Raw genomic sequence first — 16,313 nt, forward strand, 5'->3', positions numbered from 1 at the left:
GTTCGTGATCAGTTTTGGATATCTTGACGTAGTAGGTGTTGGAATGCTATGCTAACAGAACCCTTTAATGGATCATGGCTGCAAAGAAATGTAGATGGAGGCGACAATGATGCATCAAGCATCAGGTGAAACGATCCACAGATTTGCTTTCGTCGTGCGGATATGAAACACTCGCAGCATCGCAGCATGAACACGAGGTAGACAGGGATCAAGACACGAAGACACTGCATGTACTTTTGGTTTGGCGGTCGGGATCCAACGTGAATATGGGACGTCAACGTGGGCATGAAGAATAGTATAGATACAACAACCAAGGCAGACGCATTGACCATTCACACCATCGTTATGGCATCCCCATTCTCAATGCTAGGCATGCTGAGCAAGGCTCGCCGTGCAGCCAGCAAACGAATTTCATCGACAGATGACAATAATTCTGATTCTCGAAGTATCGCCAGCGTGTCCAAGGAGGACAAGAAGGCGAAGAAGCAAAGCTCCAAAATCCTGCGCGCTTTGGAGGAGAAGTCGAAGGAAGGGGGAAAGGACACTCTCTTCCCAACCACGTCTTCTGGATTGACGACCGTCGTCCCCGAGGCCACTACAACATCACAACCATTCTCCGGCAAGCCTGCTAGGACAGCTAGCGTCGGTACGGATGAGCTGGGCTTCTCCGTTGTCCCACAGCAAGCCACAACCACCATCCCATCTGAGTCGACTTCTGTTGATCCTTTCAACACCATTACACCATCGGGACCGAACTCCGTCGAGCCTTCCAGAACAGCAAGCGTCGGAACGGAGGAGCTGAGCTTCTCTGTCATCCCACAGCCGACCACACGCACGACCACACCCTCTGAATCACCCGCTAGAACAGCCAGCGTTGGAACAGAGGAATTGGGCTTCTGCGTCGTCCCACAGCAGATCACCACCACCACCATCACACCCCCTATCGAGCCCACCAGGCCTTCCAGCGTCAAAACAGACCAGTCAGACTTTTCGATCGGGAAGGCACAAGACCAGGAGTGGACAGCCGTCAGTGGCGATGTCGAGCCCTCAAACGCCTCTCAGCTTCTTCGCCCGACACTGGCGGCTGAGATCCAAGATCTTACGCGCGAGAAGGACGATCTTGCAATGCGCTTGAAGGCCGCAGAGGAAGCAGCAGCCAAGTCGCGGGCCGAGAGTGAAGAACGAATTCAACACCTGCTTGACGGCAATGCAGAGTTGAACGAAGGAAATGCTTCATTACTGAAGGAGGCCGATCGACTGCTTGACGAGTCGAAGGAAGCGAGGGAGCGAGCTCGTGTCCTTGAGGAGGATAAGGAGACGTTGGTGGCTGAGCTACGTTCCCTGAAGGCACGCCACGATCTTCTCACGCAGGAGAAGGCGAAGCAGGACGAGGAGCTTCGGCTTGTCCAGGAAGAGACGGAGGACCTCGCAGCTGAGCTGCGAGCTCTGCGAGCGGAGAAGGAAGAGTTGAGGGACGAAGTGGAAGCTGAGAAACAGACAAGAGTTGCTCTGGAGGAGGAGAAAGCTGGTCTAGCAACGGAGATACGGGAGCTCCAGGCTGAGATCGATACTAGGGACGAGGAGTTGGAGACGAAGTCCTCGAGAGTGAGTGACCTCGAATGGGACTCCGCAGACATGAAGGAACAGATGGCGCAACTGCGCGAAGACCTACTTCGCACAAGTAGGAGGCTTGTAGAGGCGCGGAATGGCGAGGCAGAGAAGACAACAGAGCTGACTAACCAAATGCGACGACTGCATGATAGATTCGGGTCGACAGAGCGACAGAATCGGATGTTGAAGGACCAGCTCCAATCTCACCTGGACGAGCTGCAGAGTCGTCGAGCTGACGATAGACAACCATCCTCCTATGCTGTAAACTCCGCCACCCGGCTAAAACACACGAGCGTCGTTACAGACGACGCGGTCCGCATCGTCGCTTTGCTCAATTCGGAGATATTCCAAGCGGCTGCTTGTTTATCTGACAAAGACTTTGGTGATAGGTCTGCCACGGTCGAGGGACACAACTTGGAAGTAGAGGCTCTCCGAGTAAAGGTGAAGGAGTATCTGGGAGATGACATGGTAACGGTGCTTGAATCAGTGTCGTCACATAGGGATGGACAAGAGTTCGACCCGTGGCCGCTTCAGATTGCTTTCCAGGTGTGTTTAGCCTACTGCTGCAACCGCATCATCACGTCGTGGTATCCGTGTCATTGGGAATATGACGCCTTCTTGGAGACGCTGTATTCGAGAATTCAAGGAGTCGGTAAGCATCCAACCCTCGTTGTCAGCTGCAATGACTGACAGACGTGTTATAGAAGAACCAAAAGCCGCTGAGAGATGGCGGGCCATTACCCGCGCCCGACTTGGCCCTTCGGATAACAGAAAAACCCAGATGATAGAATTCATGTGCAGCTCTCTTCTCAACATCCTAGTTCTGTCAGGTTGGTCGAAAGACTGCCCCTTGACGCGGAGTATCATGGAGTCCTTCGAGGATAAACTTTCGATCGTGGCAACGCTAGCTATTCGCCTCCACGTCATGCTCGGGGAGGATAGATCGCCTGAGCGACTGGAGACGCTCTTCATACCACCAGGAACCGACTTTGACGATGAGTTTATGGACAACGATTACGCTGAGGGGAATGAGTCGGATGATGGAGATGAGGTGGTCTGCACTTCCGATATTGGCCTGCGAAGAGTGACGAGAGACGGGATAAACGTAATCGTGAAACCCAAGGTCATTGTACCTGCCGTTCTCGAGCAGATGGGGCTTTAGACGTTCACTGAAGAAAGCTGTTAGAAATTTTCACAGAAATTATTTAATGACTTACGTAATCAACTTAAACCAGCTAACGTCCAGAACGATCTTTTAGGGAAGCGGGGAGACAATGAATCTGGTTGTGTGTTCAGTAGATACCATGAGGCGATGCAGATGGACTCACGTGGACATACATAAGGGGCGTATAACGAGAATGAAGTGTCCAATCGACGTTTGAGTGGTTGAGCTTGGGTTGAGCAAAAAAACCGCACTCTGCACTTGGGCCTCTGCTGCGGTACTTCATCCTGCCGCATTGAGCGAGGAGCTGAAAGGAGCGCAAAGGTCCCCTAATCAACCAGCCGAAATGGCGCATCCAGTGATAAGGTGGTACTTCCAAACCACACCAGTTTGAACTTGACGGTTTGGCTCCCCAGGATTCCCGCGGTAACAATTGAACAAAACTCGGAGACTGAGAAACTCCCTGAAGGCGATGAAGGCAATTCCTATGTGGCGGCCGACTAATCAGTATCTACTGAACACACGAAAATTCAGTAAAAAAACCGTGTCTCATGGTGTGCTTTATTGCCATCGAATTCAAGACTGACCTTTGTATCATGAATAAAACTTCCAGTCCCGAGGACGTCTGGGTACTGATTTTGAGCTGATGTGCACAATTGGTCTGTCCGCCGCAAATGTATGATCTCGCTCCTCCGCAAGGTCGACTGGTCCCACGTTTTTGGTCGATAAAATTAACTAGCAGTTTGAAACGGCGAGCAAGGGAACCACGGTAAACGCCTGCGCAACACGATAATGCGTTTCAGCTCCAGCTTCACGGATGATTGCATAGATAATCACTGATGATATCTTTGTGTACGTCAATCCTCGTCCAACGTCGTTGGACGCGAAGACTGCAGCAACAGTAAGATACAGAAGTCTTCCAAGGAGTACAATTGCTTACGGTACCCCTAGGCGACGTTCTCGCATCCTCTCGTCTTCCACGACGCGTTGGAATGCTGCGCGGTTTCAGGAGAGTCGTGCTCCGTGGTGAAGCTGATCGTGGCAAGCGTCCATTGCGTTCTTGGCTTGCTTCTCTTTGCCATTTGCACCCTAAATACGAGGGTTCATCGTTGAGTGTTATAGGGTGACGGTGGCCGAGTTCATCAGGCGTTGGGTTGTCGGAGTTGGGAACAAGTTGCAAGTCACAATGATGACAACGCTTTCCTCATTGTTTCCACCAACCGCCACGGACAACATGGGCCAGTGAGGGCTACAAAGACTATCCGAGTATCTCATGGTCCTCAACGTCGCGGAAGCTCTCGCGTCTTCATTCTTTCCGACTCAATACATCGTCCACATCGTCGTTGGGATCGTAGTCGTCCTCACACTACATGCCGTCTGCCAAGGCCGACGGACAACCCGTGAACGAGATCTACATGCCAGAACGGTGTTGATAACGGTGAGTACAACTGCATTTCGCATTGCTCTGTGGTTTGACCGCTGAGAACACCCTCTAGGGCGGATTCACACCACTGGGCCTAACCATTCTCCGATCACTAGCCCAACGCGGAGCCCACATAATCGCTCTTTCCCCAGACCCAATCGACTCTGCCAACATAACTATCCTCATCAGTCTCCTCCGCACAACCACCTCGAATGAACAAATATTCGCAGAGGAATGCGATGTCTCCTCACCTGCCTCCATACGCTCTTTCTGTACTCGATTTCTCACCGGGCAAGACCAGAGAATCGACGCTATCATCCTCGCGCACGAGTACCACCAAATTGGCTCGTTCTTCTCGCGTATGGATAAAGAAAAGGAGCGAAATGTGGGTTCGTTAGCGACGTTCTTGATCACCACGCTGCTATTGCCAGCGCTCCTGGTTGCTCCTGTGGAACGAGACATTCGAATTATCAACGTCGTCAACCCATTTTATGCAGCAGCCGCTACCCTCTTACCTCTTTTCGATCCACCAAAAGAAAGGTCTGTTTTCCTGAGAGAAGGCATCCGTTCTCTACGAAGCATCATCGTCACACGACATCTCCAACGTATTCTAGATGCACTCCCAGCTGCACAGATACCCAAGCCGGAGGAAGGCTCGTCCTCTGTCCCTGTGGTCAATACTAAAGCACAAAAGTCAAACATCGTCGCTGTGAGCGTGTGTCCGGGCATAAGCAGAGTCGACACCGTCTCAGCTCTCTTCAACGCCGATTGGATGATACGTTCCACACCTTTCGGAATAGCCCTGTGAGTCTTTTTGCATCGCAGCACGATACGTTCTGATTGTACGTAGATACATCATCCTCCAGCCCATCCTTCGAATCTTCTTCAAGTCCCCAGAAAGGGCTATGCAATCCGTGCTACACGCCCTTTTCCTCCCAACGCCATTCAAAGTCCCTGTGCAACCAACCCAAGTACCCGATGCGATGCCTGAAGAAGTGTTGAAGCCCGGCGCATTGTACCGAGAATGTGCTGTCGTCACATTGAAAGTGTCTGTTCCCGAGAAGCTTGCGTTATCGGACCCGAAGGTTTCCTCCGAGTCATCACTAAAGGGAAAGGGGAAAGGGAAAGCTGGAGAAGAGGTATTGGAGATCCCGGATGATGGAGAATACGGCGGGGAGGTTGCTGGGAGGCTCGTTTGGGAAGCGTATGAGGAGGCTTTGAAGGTGTGGGAGAAGGAGAACCCGGCCAGTGAGCAGGATTTGAAGAGAGAGGAAGAGAGAAAGCGGGAGCGGGAGAAGGTTGTAGACGAGGTCTCTCCGTATTGAAAGGACATTGGTAGACTTCATTCCAGTAATTCTTTTTTATTATGATCAGTTAATGTGTATGCCACAGACACGCTTATTTTGAAGGCAAAAGGGTCGGATCGAAGACTCGGTAACGACAGGATACCATCGCCGTGAAGAAGCAGAATAAGTACTCCTGAAACGGCGGTACAATACAACATTGATAGCTGGCCGCTACTGAAACAAACTTGGGTCCCAAGAAACCACTGCGTCCACCAACTTTGTTCATCACAGCGGACAACTGCATGACCATTGACAACATCCTTGACACGAAAATCTGGTATCACGCCTTCAAAACTTTGTGATCATGCGAAATCATGCAGCAGCGTAAGGATGTGCTCGGGCGTCGTCGAAAGGTGGTGTCAGCGTAAGGTGAATCCTGACAGGTGGGTCTTTCATCCAGTCTGTTTTGTTACTGAAATTTCTGTCAGCTTTCTGAAAACCATGTGTACTTCAAGTTGAGTATTGCTTGAGTGGCATATCATCAAGCGTTGTCTGAATACAGAAGGTTTTGCAGCAGAATACATGGTGAGATGGCCGAGCGGTCTAAGGCGCCAGACTAAGGACTAGGACATTATGTCTACAAACGTTGTTCAGCAACATCTGGTCCTCCGGGGCGTGGGTTCGAATCCCACTCTCATCACTCCTTCCAATCCCAGCGTGTATTTTTTTTTCATGCGTAGCGCAAAGTTATGTCTTGAGCAAGTCTTGACAAGCAAGTTCTTGGCCATTATTGCTTTTCAGCTGAAATGGAACGCTGTTAGACTTTTCTTGTGTTTCAAAACTCTCATAGTGTCCGCGGCCGACTTCACCGCAGCTCTTAGAGAGTCGCTGTCCCGAGATCGCTGCTCTGGCAGTGGCAGCTCTGCGCTTCAGTCGTTTCGTATGCCAGTCTTCTCATACTTGTCGACCCATTCCCTGACGATCCACCTTCTGTAGATAACGATGTCGCTTGACTACATTTCCTCCTTTCCCTCACCCTCGTCCTTACTTTGTCCCAGATCTTGCCATCCAGCTCCGACATATCCATAACGAACCTGACGAGGGTCACGCATTGGTGCAACGGGAATCGCAACTTCGCCAAAGCCTCTTCCGTCGTTGTTGCATCTCCAAGACTTGTCAAGCCCTCTGGTGGAGTCGGCGGATGAAAGGGAGGTTAATGGCCTGGAGAATATCAATGGGAAAAACTGGCTCTGAGTGACAAACGACTAGAGTTCATCGATGCATCTCGGGGTCAGTTCGTGCTTCTTCTTCTCTCTGTCTGGGGTTTAAGCCTGTTTCCACTCTAGCTTCCTGGGTCGGCGGGCCAAGCGAAGTCAACGACTGTATCAAAGTTGACGTCCGCATATCAGATCACCAACTCATGGTACTGGCTTCAAACTCAAAGGTTGTCTTCCTCATCCAAGGACGTCGGATTTCAACGAATCCATAACAAAGGCTCGCGCATATAACGACCAAGTTCATAAGTACTGTCATCCCATGGCCTCCATCGCGCTCTCATTCTGCCTACTTACACAAACGATAATAGAACTTTGCATGCACATCCTGGTCGCGAACAACTCCGACGCAGAGGAACTAGAATTCGCCGCTGGGTTTATGTACCTCGGCGCATTCGGAAAATCTTGACTACATAGACCCCCCCTTCGGATCGAAAGCGTCGACGACACATGCCCTTTCTTTTATTCAACTATCTCTGTACGATTTTGGATCCCACGATTGAGGAATCCACTCGCTTGCAAGTCAACGTGACCACCAATTACGAGGGCTCTAGGCTGTCCTCTGGGATTACCTTTGGAGGCTATTGCGCATAGGTCAGTGATACTTAAGTGCTTCGGATGTGTTGGGTTAACAGTTGCACCTTTCGGTAACAGTTCGTTATAAAAATTGAAAAACAGTTTAGAGTGGATGTTCATTGTGACTAGGCGACTCGTACAAACCGTTGCTCTGTGAATCTACGCGGTACGTACGCAGCGTCCAATGTCAACGAAACACAGTTGATATGAGAATCAGTTGAATAGTACGCCCAAGGATTAGAATCGTTGGGCCGTGTGGGTAGTGACACATGAAACGTTGGGAAGAAGGAAGAAAATAGCCGTGTAGAAACAGTTTCCTATAGTCGCCAGAGGTTAGGGCGAGGCCCATGGATTTTGGTCTTTGCTCAGCTTGAGCTGTCGCCAAGGACGGAGAGAGCCCTCGACGAAAAGGCTACCCAGCAGCTCTGAGCTTCGGTGGGAGAAAATGAGCGTATAACCACATGCTGGGTGCAACCAATTGGACAATTGTTGTCCGTGAGAGGTTTGCCTGCGGCCACTGGCGAAGAAATGATGCTGAATTCATGAGCTTGATACTGTCAGTATCTCGTTTGTGAGCCGACGCACGAAGTTGTGCAAGTGGCAGGGTTGTGCGAGTCATAGTAACTGGCCAAGAGGGTGCGATCATCGAGCTGGGGTTTGCACTGGTGTTGTGGAACCAGAATCTGAGTAACGAAGGGGGTCAGTCAGCCGGGCAAAAGACCAAGAGATGCAAGGTGACAAGGAATTCAGAAGCCGGGGAAGGGAAGATGGGTGAGTTATGCTAGGCTGATAACTTACCAAAGGAGTTATCCCCACTCTCCGGCTCTCCGAATCAAGCTTACTCTTATGACCAGGCGGACGGCAGTGACCTAGATTGCTGTATTTTGAGGCAGCTGGCGAGGAGATGATGCTGGATCCACGAGCTCCGTACAAAGGCGGCCTAGCTGGGTAGATTCCGCCATAATATCCCTTCGCGGGCCGATGCACAAAGGGGTGCAAGTGGTTTAGTTGTGCGGTGAACGCGAAAGACGGTGCGATCATGGAAGTCAGGATAGTTGGGGTTTGCTGGTGTCGTAGTATCAGAACCTGAGTAATAGACAAAGGTTATCAGCCGGGCGCAAAAGGTCAAGTGGATGCAAGGTGGTAGGAGATTCGGAATCCAACGCAGGGAGAAAAGCACGAAGGAGGAGGTAACCAACGTACTGAAGTCAAAGCGTCCGTTTTCCCCACTCCCCAGCTCTCCGGCTCAAGCTGGCGTCTCTTCCTTTTGAGAGATGTGAATCAGGCGGACGAGCATGACCTAGCGTGGCTTGTGGGGCTTCTCGAGACCGTATTGACGTCGTCGAGCTGGGCGTCATTAAAGACGTCAGCCAGGTCGCTGCCACGTTTGAAGCAGGCACTGTCGATTATGGCGGAGAAAACTAACTGTCAACGGAGTTTCCTCCGGATGTAGAGTATTTTCGAGCGGGTAGCTGAGTCGGGGTTTGCAGAGGGCAAGCAGAGCAAAAAGGTTCGGCGACGCAAGGCATTGATTGCAAGCCTGTTTGCAATGTAAGCATCCAGTAAACGTTGGAATTTCAAGATTCGATTGTCATACCACTAAAAACCAGCGGTTCGCTGAGGATTGGGGGTCTTGTAGGTTCCAGAAGCACGATATTCGTGAGCGATGTTACAAAGAACAGTCTGGGAAGAAAATATCAGTATACAGGCAGGGGATCGAGAAAAAATAGACTAGTGGAGCATGAGGGGGGGACTGCTGCAAGTTCTGTTGCAGCAGAGACGGGGATAAAAATGGAAGGTAGAAAGGAATGCAAATCCAATGGAAGGGGGAACTCACTCAGAACCGATGCCGTCAAGCATTCTTGCAATGAAGGGCGAGGGCCCGTACGATAACTTTTCGCCTTTGAATCAGAACAGCTTCCCACATTGAGTGAACGTTGACGAAAGTGGCCTTGGGATTTCGTTTCCATGCCGGGGAGCAGCAGGAGGTAGGGATGTCCAGCGTATCTTCCTCCTCATGCGCGCACTCGTCTCTTGGCCTCCTGTGGTGCTCTTGACGAATTATGGAGCGGGATGACGAGAATATGATTTTTTCTGCGCGAAGACACTTGACTGAGGGTGATGGTGCTGGGGAGGGAGAGCGGAGGTTGTGATTAGCATCCATACTATCATTCGCCCTTCGCCACCGTTTGTATGAGCGAGTCCCCTCTCAGGCTTGCCAATCCACTCCCGCTTCCGTTTTCTCTAAGTAACGCACACGGCTACTCAACTCAGACCGGAGAGTTGACTCTATCATAAACGCGCACGAGCGCCACCAAATTAGCTCACCTTTCTCACAAGGAAAAGGAGCGGAACGTGGGTTCGTTAGCGATGTTCTTGATCACTACGCAGCACCCTTGGTTGCTCCTGTGGAACGAGATATTTGAATCATCAACATTGTCAATCTGCAGCGACCATTTCCCCCCCCCTTCGGTCCTATGAAAGAACGGTCTGTCTTCCTTAGGCGAAGGCATCCGCTCTCCACGAAGCATCGTCGTCACAAGGCATTCCAACGTTTCCTAGATGCTCTCCCAGCTACGCAAGTTCCCAAACCAGAGGAAGAGCTCGTCCTCCATCCCAGTGGTCAACGCCAGGATGCAAAGTCGAACATCGTCGCTGGGAGCGTGTTTCTGGGCACAAGCAGAGTTTATAATCTCAGCCCTCTTCAGTGCCGATGGAAGATACGTTCTAGACCTCAGTTCGGAATACCTTGGTTAGTTCGTTCGCACCGCAGCATGATGCTTTCTAACTGTGCGTAGTAACATGATCCTCCAGCCCGTCCTTGCAGTATTTTTCAAGTTCACACAAATGGCTGTGCTGCGCTATACGCCCTTCCCCTCCAACGGCGTTCAAAGTTCCTGCACAACCGACCCAAGTCGATGTAATGCTTGAAGAAGTATAGAAACCCGGCTCCTTGTACCGCGAAATCACCGCGAAATGCGCTGTCGTCACATTGGAGGTGCCTGTTCCTGGGGAGATTGGTCCGGAGGTTGCGGATTGGTCCGGAGGTTGCGTCATCGAAGAAGGGAAAGGGTAAAGCTGGAGAAGGGGTATCGCAGATCCTAGATGATGGAGAGCATGGCGGGACGTTGCTGGTAGGCTCGTTCGGGGGTTGTGTGAGGAGGCTTCGAAGGTGTGGGAGAGGAGGCCTCGAAGGTGTGGGAGAAGAAGAACCCGGCAAGTAAGGAGAATGCGAAGAAGGAAGAAAGGGAATGAAAAGAGGATAAAGTGGAGTAGACGACGTTCCTCCATGATTCTGATGATGATATGGTAGACGTAATCCCAGCAGTTGCCTTTCAGTTATTTAGGTGGAGTAAACACAAGCATATTTCATACATTGACATATCTCGAAGAGAAAAAACATCTAAATTACGACGCGTAAATACGTCTACAGATTCAAATCCTTGAATAGCAACAGTGGTCGTGCGCTGCACGACCCGCATGGCTCGACACTAGATTATCGAGAAGCAGGATCATATATGATCTTCGCGGGTGTTCTGAAATATAGAACAACGTTAGACGAGCTCTCAGCACGATGCGAAGAGGATTAATCACCTCCTCAAAACCCCATTATCTTTCCAGCAGAGCTGCGCCTTGAGCTCCGTGAGGCCGAACAGCAAGGCAACTTCAAAGCTTGCTTTGTAGTACACCCTACCGTCCTTACCTCGGTGAGGACCCAAAGAGTGACCTAGCTTCGAAAGATCGACCTCAATAGTACAGAGAGTGGAATACATCCCTACGAGGGAAGTTACGGTTATCAAAAGATCGCCAGCAAGGGAAAGAGAGACGTACCAGCATCGATATCTCTCCATCGAGGATTAGCTAGTTCTCCACGGTAGCAATCGAGGCTAACCGTTACTCGCGACAATTCCGGCAGAGAATCAGTTTCTTCAAAGTACGCCCTACGGAACTCTTTTGTCTCAGACGTTTGCGTGTTCTGCACATAGTGAGTGAGCGACATCCACGTGAGACAAAGGACGGACAAATGGCCAACCTTTGGCAAAATAACGCTAAAGGCCCCTGGGATACGTCGATATCCTCCGGCAGAGGTAAAGGATGATGCGGATCTCTGTAGGTGCTCGGCATCGTAGATGTCATAAGGGATGTGGCAGTGGATGCCATAAGTGAATCTCGACACGCGACTCCTGACGGAGTGATCAAGGTAGAAAGAAAGGGCACCATCCGCAACGGCTTTGTTTCTGAAAGAACATAAGGAGGGCAGCACCTCATTCGCACCAATTGACTTACACGTGACTATCCGGACGGAGGACAGCCAGACCCATCTGGCTGCAAGCTTCCTTCAGCTCGGCAAAGAGCCAATCGCTAGCTGCAAACCCCCCAACAAGAAAGACCGACTGTAATAACAGTAGAATGAAAAGATCCCAATGCAACATAGTCAAGACCGACCTTGATGGGCTTTCGTGCTTTTTGTGATTGTTCTGCGATGGCATCGACGATACAATTGACCGAGGGTTCAAAGAAAGATGCAACGTCCAACCTAAACGGAATCCTTAGACAGATCATCACCAGGCAACGTCCATCTTACCCAGAAAGCTTCAATTGGCCTGAACGAATTCCGACAGCCAGATCCTTGTCTCGGAGGGAGCCAAATCTGATGTATTGTGGTTCGTCTTTATTCCTGAATCGCAATTTCGTTGTCTTGTCAAAGCAATCCGTCATCTGGGGCACGTCCTCCAGATATTTTGAGTTGCGGAGGTGGGCTACAACAGGTATGAGGTGGATCAGAGAAAGCATCTAGAAGCCTCACCTTCCAGATAAGCACGAGCATTGAAGGTGACGAAAATGGATCCACTGAAGTGACCTGCGACAACATAAGGAATAAACGACTTCCAAACTTTCAAGTCAACTCACATTGGGGTGGAGCAATCTCCTCAAAAGAATCAGCCGAGCCTGAAACACAACTATAAGCACTGAGGTCAATCGTTCCTCCACCCGCATCAACAATCAAAACGCCAGAATCCTTCAAAACATCGTCAGGAAGTGATCATAAGAACCCATCGTTATCTTACCTTCATCGCGCCTGCCGGCAGCCCACTCTGGATGCAAAAATGAAGACTGGCTTCTCCCTCAGTAACAAATGACACGCGTGCCTGGCCCGCCTCGTCGTTAAGTACTAATCCTGCAAGCACAGCTGCACGGCGCATCTGCTCTTGCTGTGCGCCCTCCCACCCATTCGGATGGGATAAGACGAACTCGATGGTGTCCTCCATCGAGCCCCACCAATTATCGCCCATCCCATGCACCTCCTCGATGTACGTTCGGGAGCACTGGAACAAATATTCCAGAAAGTCGGCGAACACTTCGATGGCATTTTTACTTTCAGGCAGAGGAGGAATCTTCTCTCTAATCTCTTCCATAGACCCTGGGGTTTGTGGTCGGAGATGAAGCTTGAACCTAATTCAATCTTTTTAGAAACTGGGTAGTTGACGTGGAGGAGTAGACTGGGCAAACCAAGGACAACTGAGCCACTGCTCTTCTTCTTTCTGAGTGGTAAGACCTTCGCGTAAGGCTTCTGCGCCGGCCGCACGAACTACGCCATATTGATCGTAGTAGAGAAGGGAGGGTATCTTGCAGTCCCCACCGACTTGTTCTTGAGCAGGAAATCTGTGAAGATCGTTTACCTTGGACGGTAAGGAAAGGCGCTGACTGTTACCTAGTAACTCCTCTGATTTCCGGAACATGACCTGGATCAAGAATGCTAGGAACATATGAAGAGTTAATTAAAATTCGAAGGCTTGAAGGTACATACCTGTACGAGACCCCGCTGTATGTTGTCCCGACATCGAACGCCAGGACAAGCTTCCTGCGAGGGCCGGTGTATGGAGAACGGGGTTGCATGTTGCTCAAAGGCGAAAGTGTCACAACCCGTCGCCAACCTTCACACTTTATGTTGGACGAGTCGGCTTGAATCGGTTACGACATGCAGCTAACACGTTGGAATAAACTTCGATGGGGAGTCTGGAACTTGATCGAAACATGGGGAGACAGCATCAGTAAAACATGGTATGGAGTGGTGTGAGAGACATGAGGATGAGAAGCCACGACATCAAGTTCGAGATTCAAGCTTCAGGCCTTTAGGACGATAATTTCCCTTCAGCCGCGCAAAACACGTGTTGAGGTAGCACCGCTCATGTTCGAAACATTGTCCATGTCATTCCAGGACGTTCGACCAATATAGGTACCCTGAAAATAGGCGAGAAAATAGTCAATAGGTAGTCGGATAGTGCTTAAATAAAGTAAAAACGAACTTCGGATGCTTGGCTACGGCCGATTTTGCATGGTTTTGTTCGGTATTTTGGAAAAGAAGCGTCTTTCATTACGAGGCAAAGTCCATTAGGCCGAGATTAGCCCTGCCAGGTTTTGAATATATCAACAAGGTTCCATTCGCCTGCAATTCGCCTGGTATCATTTCAATAAAACGCGTCAACGTGAAGAAAAGAACTCACGTTAAATTCGGACGTGCGTGGATTCCGTCCAAGTGGTCTTACTAGGGACTGCTGTTCGGGATGATCGATGAATCGATGAAGACTGAGACTGGTCATGATGGTGTCCAATGTGCATTCTCCATGAACATTTGGCAGAAAGATTCAAAGAATCAACTTGAAAGATTACCTTGATGTCACGTGGTGTTTATTGAGCGTAGTAAAAACTGATGCTTTCTTAGTACAAGCTACAACCACATCCAGGCCTTCTCTCAGCTATCTAATCGCTAGATTACTCCCTGAAGGGTGTTTGAGCCTCCGCCTCGTCCGTTAAGGACGAGGCTAAAACAACCTTGGGTTTGAGGATGACGTCATAGTACGACTGAACTTGCCCATCAACGGAGCGCTTCGTCAGAACTCTGCGCAACCCCATGTCCGTTGTGCACATGATGCCCTCCCCGTCCCTGCGGTTTCGGGATTCCTTCCTGCTGTCTCCGTACGCATCATCCATGTTTGTTGGGTCATACCGAGCCCCGGTCAAGATATAAAACGGCTCAATATCGACAGAAGTGACTCCTTCTTTAAGAGCCACCTTGAGTTGCAAAGCTGCCTTCTCAAGTAGCGACATGCGGTGTTTGATGTCCTGGATGATGACCTGATATTCGGAGTTGCTCGTCGACAACTTCCCACAGACTATCAAGACGTTAACGAGATCTTCTGCAATGTACGAGGCGTATGATCGAGAAGGTCTTAGCAGTGCTTGCGTCATTGCGCGCCATCGGCCGGCGACAACCTGTTCCTCTGGAAGTGCTGTCAGCCTTGAAATCGTTGCCGTGGTATGGTGCAATGCTTACCCGAGGCTTGGATCCCTGCGTAGATCTTTCTTAGGAAATCGTTATGGTCTCCGTACTCCATGGGACACAATGACTGTATGATCTGCCTGCAGCGTAGGATCATGACTGACTGCAACGCAAGTTGCAAAGGAAGGGGATCGACTGTTGGCGGCTTTGCGAGAAGTTGGGAGAACATCACCGAGCCCAGGAGGATTTCTGCGCGTTCCGTTGTTTGTGCATTCAGTCTTGCATTCCTCCCTGCCGCCTCGTCGAATTCCAGCCCTTCTGACATGAACGCCGCACCCTGGAACATCTCGTAGTTCAATGATTCCACCATTTTGATTAAATCCGGTTCTGCGAACGAGTCTGCCTTTGAGGACAAGACTTGGGCACCCTTCAGCTCCGCAGTCTGCACATCCAAGAACTGGGTGGTCTGGGAGTTATTCGCCTCTGCTCGACGTAACTGCTCCCTGAGAGCGTTGATATCGGCCGTTTGTTGGCGTATCTTAGCTTCCGAAGATTGGCCCTGGCGGTGTTGGGATTCCAACTGTGTGCGGAGGTGGTTTATGGTTTCGGCATCTCGCTTGGCCAGTTGTTGAAGCTCCTCCTCCGCTTTTCGAAGTTTTTGCTTCACATGATGACTAGTGTCCTCGGCGTAATTGAGACGTCTGATCGTCTGATTCAGTTCCGACTTCAACTCCTCCTTATCCTTCATCAAAGCCCTGACTTCCTCCTTCCCGTACTTCCGACCCTCCGTCGACTCTAGACTCCCATCCTTCTTCCCTTCTCCAGCTTCGTGCCGAGAAATTGGTCCTTGCATGTAGCCATCCCAACCGTTATATCGCGAGTCTTGAGACCCCTCTCTCTTCGGCTCTTTGCGAGCCTGCAATAATTGAGTGGGCTCTACAGTTCTTGAGGACTGCCCCAGCAAGTCATTATCCTTATCTCGGTGGCCTGGGCCACTTTGGTGATGTAGTGTGCCGTGATGATCGTCTGCCAGTGTGTTTCGTCCAGCAGCTGTTGCTGAACAGTCGTTATGGGAGCCCTTTCGCTCTGCGTCCATTCAGGGTGTTCTGCTTGTGAAGCCTAGCATGGTTGGTATCAGCCGCTTGTCGATCATCCTTTCAGTTCAAAGCAACGTGTTTGCCTCATGCTGTGATCTAACACTCGAAGACATTTCGATATCACATTTGCCGGTGGGCAGCTGGAGGGTGGGACAAGCGGACCGAACGAGTCTTGTTCAGCTTGATGGCCACTCGCTCACCTTATAATGGTGTTTCTCGCAGACTCGTTCTCGTTTTTGATGTGGGCACCGCATACAGCGGGATATCATACGTTACTGCCAGATCTTCCAGCCACCAGTTTCAACATCAGAAATCAGTATTTTCGACCCAAGGCTGGTGCCCGAAATTCTGGGTGTAACAATGTATGCCGTTGTGTTTGGAAGACGAAACAAACATCAGACGGACTGCATCACACAGCAGGGCGACGAGACTACCCCGCTCGCTTGAGACGCATCTCTAAACGGCGTTTCCGTGTCGGGCTGGGTGGGGGAAGAATCGCCATGGGCGTGCCCTCGACAGTGCAAGGGATGGTCATAGGGGGTCGGGTATATTGGCACTAGGGGCCTTAGGTAGTCTACAGAGTTGTAAGGTCTGACATGNGG

At 50.5% G+C, this 16,313-nt stretch overlaps 5 protein-coding genes across 5 annotated transcripts; 2 read left to right on the top strand and 3 right to left on the bottom strand.

Annotated features, from left to right (window-relative positions):
* Window positions 1-345: 345 nt before the first annotated feature.
* Window positions 346-2,773, top strand: LACBIDRAFT_298116 (smc-domain containing protein; the record flags this gene model as incomplete). Its single annotated transcript, XM_001881450.1, has 2 exons — window positions 346-2,263; window positions 2,316-2,773. 2 exons carry the CDS (start codon window positions 346-348, stop codon window positions 2,771-2,773), a joined length of 2,376 nt encoding a protein of 791 aa, XP_001881485.1.
* Window positions 2,774-4,046: 1,273 nt separating this feature from the next.
* Window positions 4,047-5,521, top strand: LACBIDRAFT_298117 (uncharacterized protein; the record flags this gene model as incomplete). Its single annotated transcript, XM_001881451.1, has 3 exons — window positions 4,047-4,211; window positions 4,270-5,000; window positions 5,047-5,521. 3 exons carry the CDS (start codon window positions 4,047-4,049, stop codon window positions 5,519-5,521), a joined length of 1,371 nt encoding a protein of 456 aa, XP_001881486.1.
* A 1,369-nt stretch (window positions 5,522-6,890) lies between these two features.
* LACBIDRAFT_298119 (uncharacterized protein) lies at window positions 6,891-7,579 on the bottom strand. The gene has a single exon (XM_001881616.1). It carries the CDS (start codon window positions 7,450-7,452, stop codon window positions 7,219-7,221), a length of 234 nt encoding a protein of 77 aa, XP_001881651.1. The 5' UTR covers window positions 7,453-7,579; the 3' UTR covers window positions 6,891-7,218.
* A 3,249-nt stretch (window positions 7,580-10,828) lies between these two features.
* Window positions 10,829-13,230, bottom strand: LACBIDRAFT_298120 (uncharacterized protein; the record flags this gene model as incomplete). Its single annotated transcript, XM_001881617.1, has 13 exons — window positions 10,829-10,868; window positions 10,927-11,107; window positions 11,164-11,308; window positions 11,366-11,570; window positions 11,620-11,726; window positions 11,779-11,869; window positions 11,918-12,092; window positions 12,140-12,193; window positions 12,244-12,352; window positions 12,402-12,786; window positions 12,844-12,996; window positions 13,046-13,090; window positions 13,142-13,230. The coding sequence occupies 13 exons, from the start codon at window positions 13,228-13,230 to the stop codon at window positions 10,829-10,831; spliced, it is 1,779 nt and encodes a 592-aa protein (XP_001881652.1).
* Window positions 13,231-14,106: 876 nt separating this feature from the next.
* On the bottom strand, window positions 14,107-15,710 carry LACBIDRAFT_298121 (uncharacterized protein; the record flags this gene model as incomplete). The annotated part of the gene is made up of 2 exons (XM_001881618.1): window positions 14,107-14,615; window positions 14,669-15,710. The coding sequence occupies 2 exons, from the start codon at window positions 15,708-15,710 to the stop codon at window positions 14,107-14,109; spliced, it is 1,551 nt and encodes a 516-aa protein (XP_001881653.1).
* Window positions 15,711-16,313: the final 603 nt, after the last annotated feature.

This window comes from Laccaria bicolor, genomic scaffold (genome assembly GCF_000143565.1).
Source record: "Laccaria bicolor S238N-H82 LACBIscaffold_13 genomic scaffold, whole genome shotgun sequence".
In the NCBI taxonomy this organism is placed as follows: Eukaryota; Fungi; Basidiomycota; class Agaricomycetes; order Agaricales; family Hydnangiaceae; genus Laccaria; species Laccaria bicolor.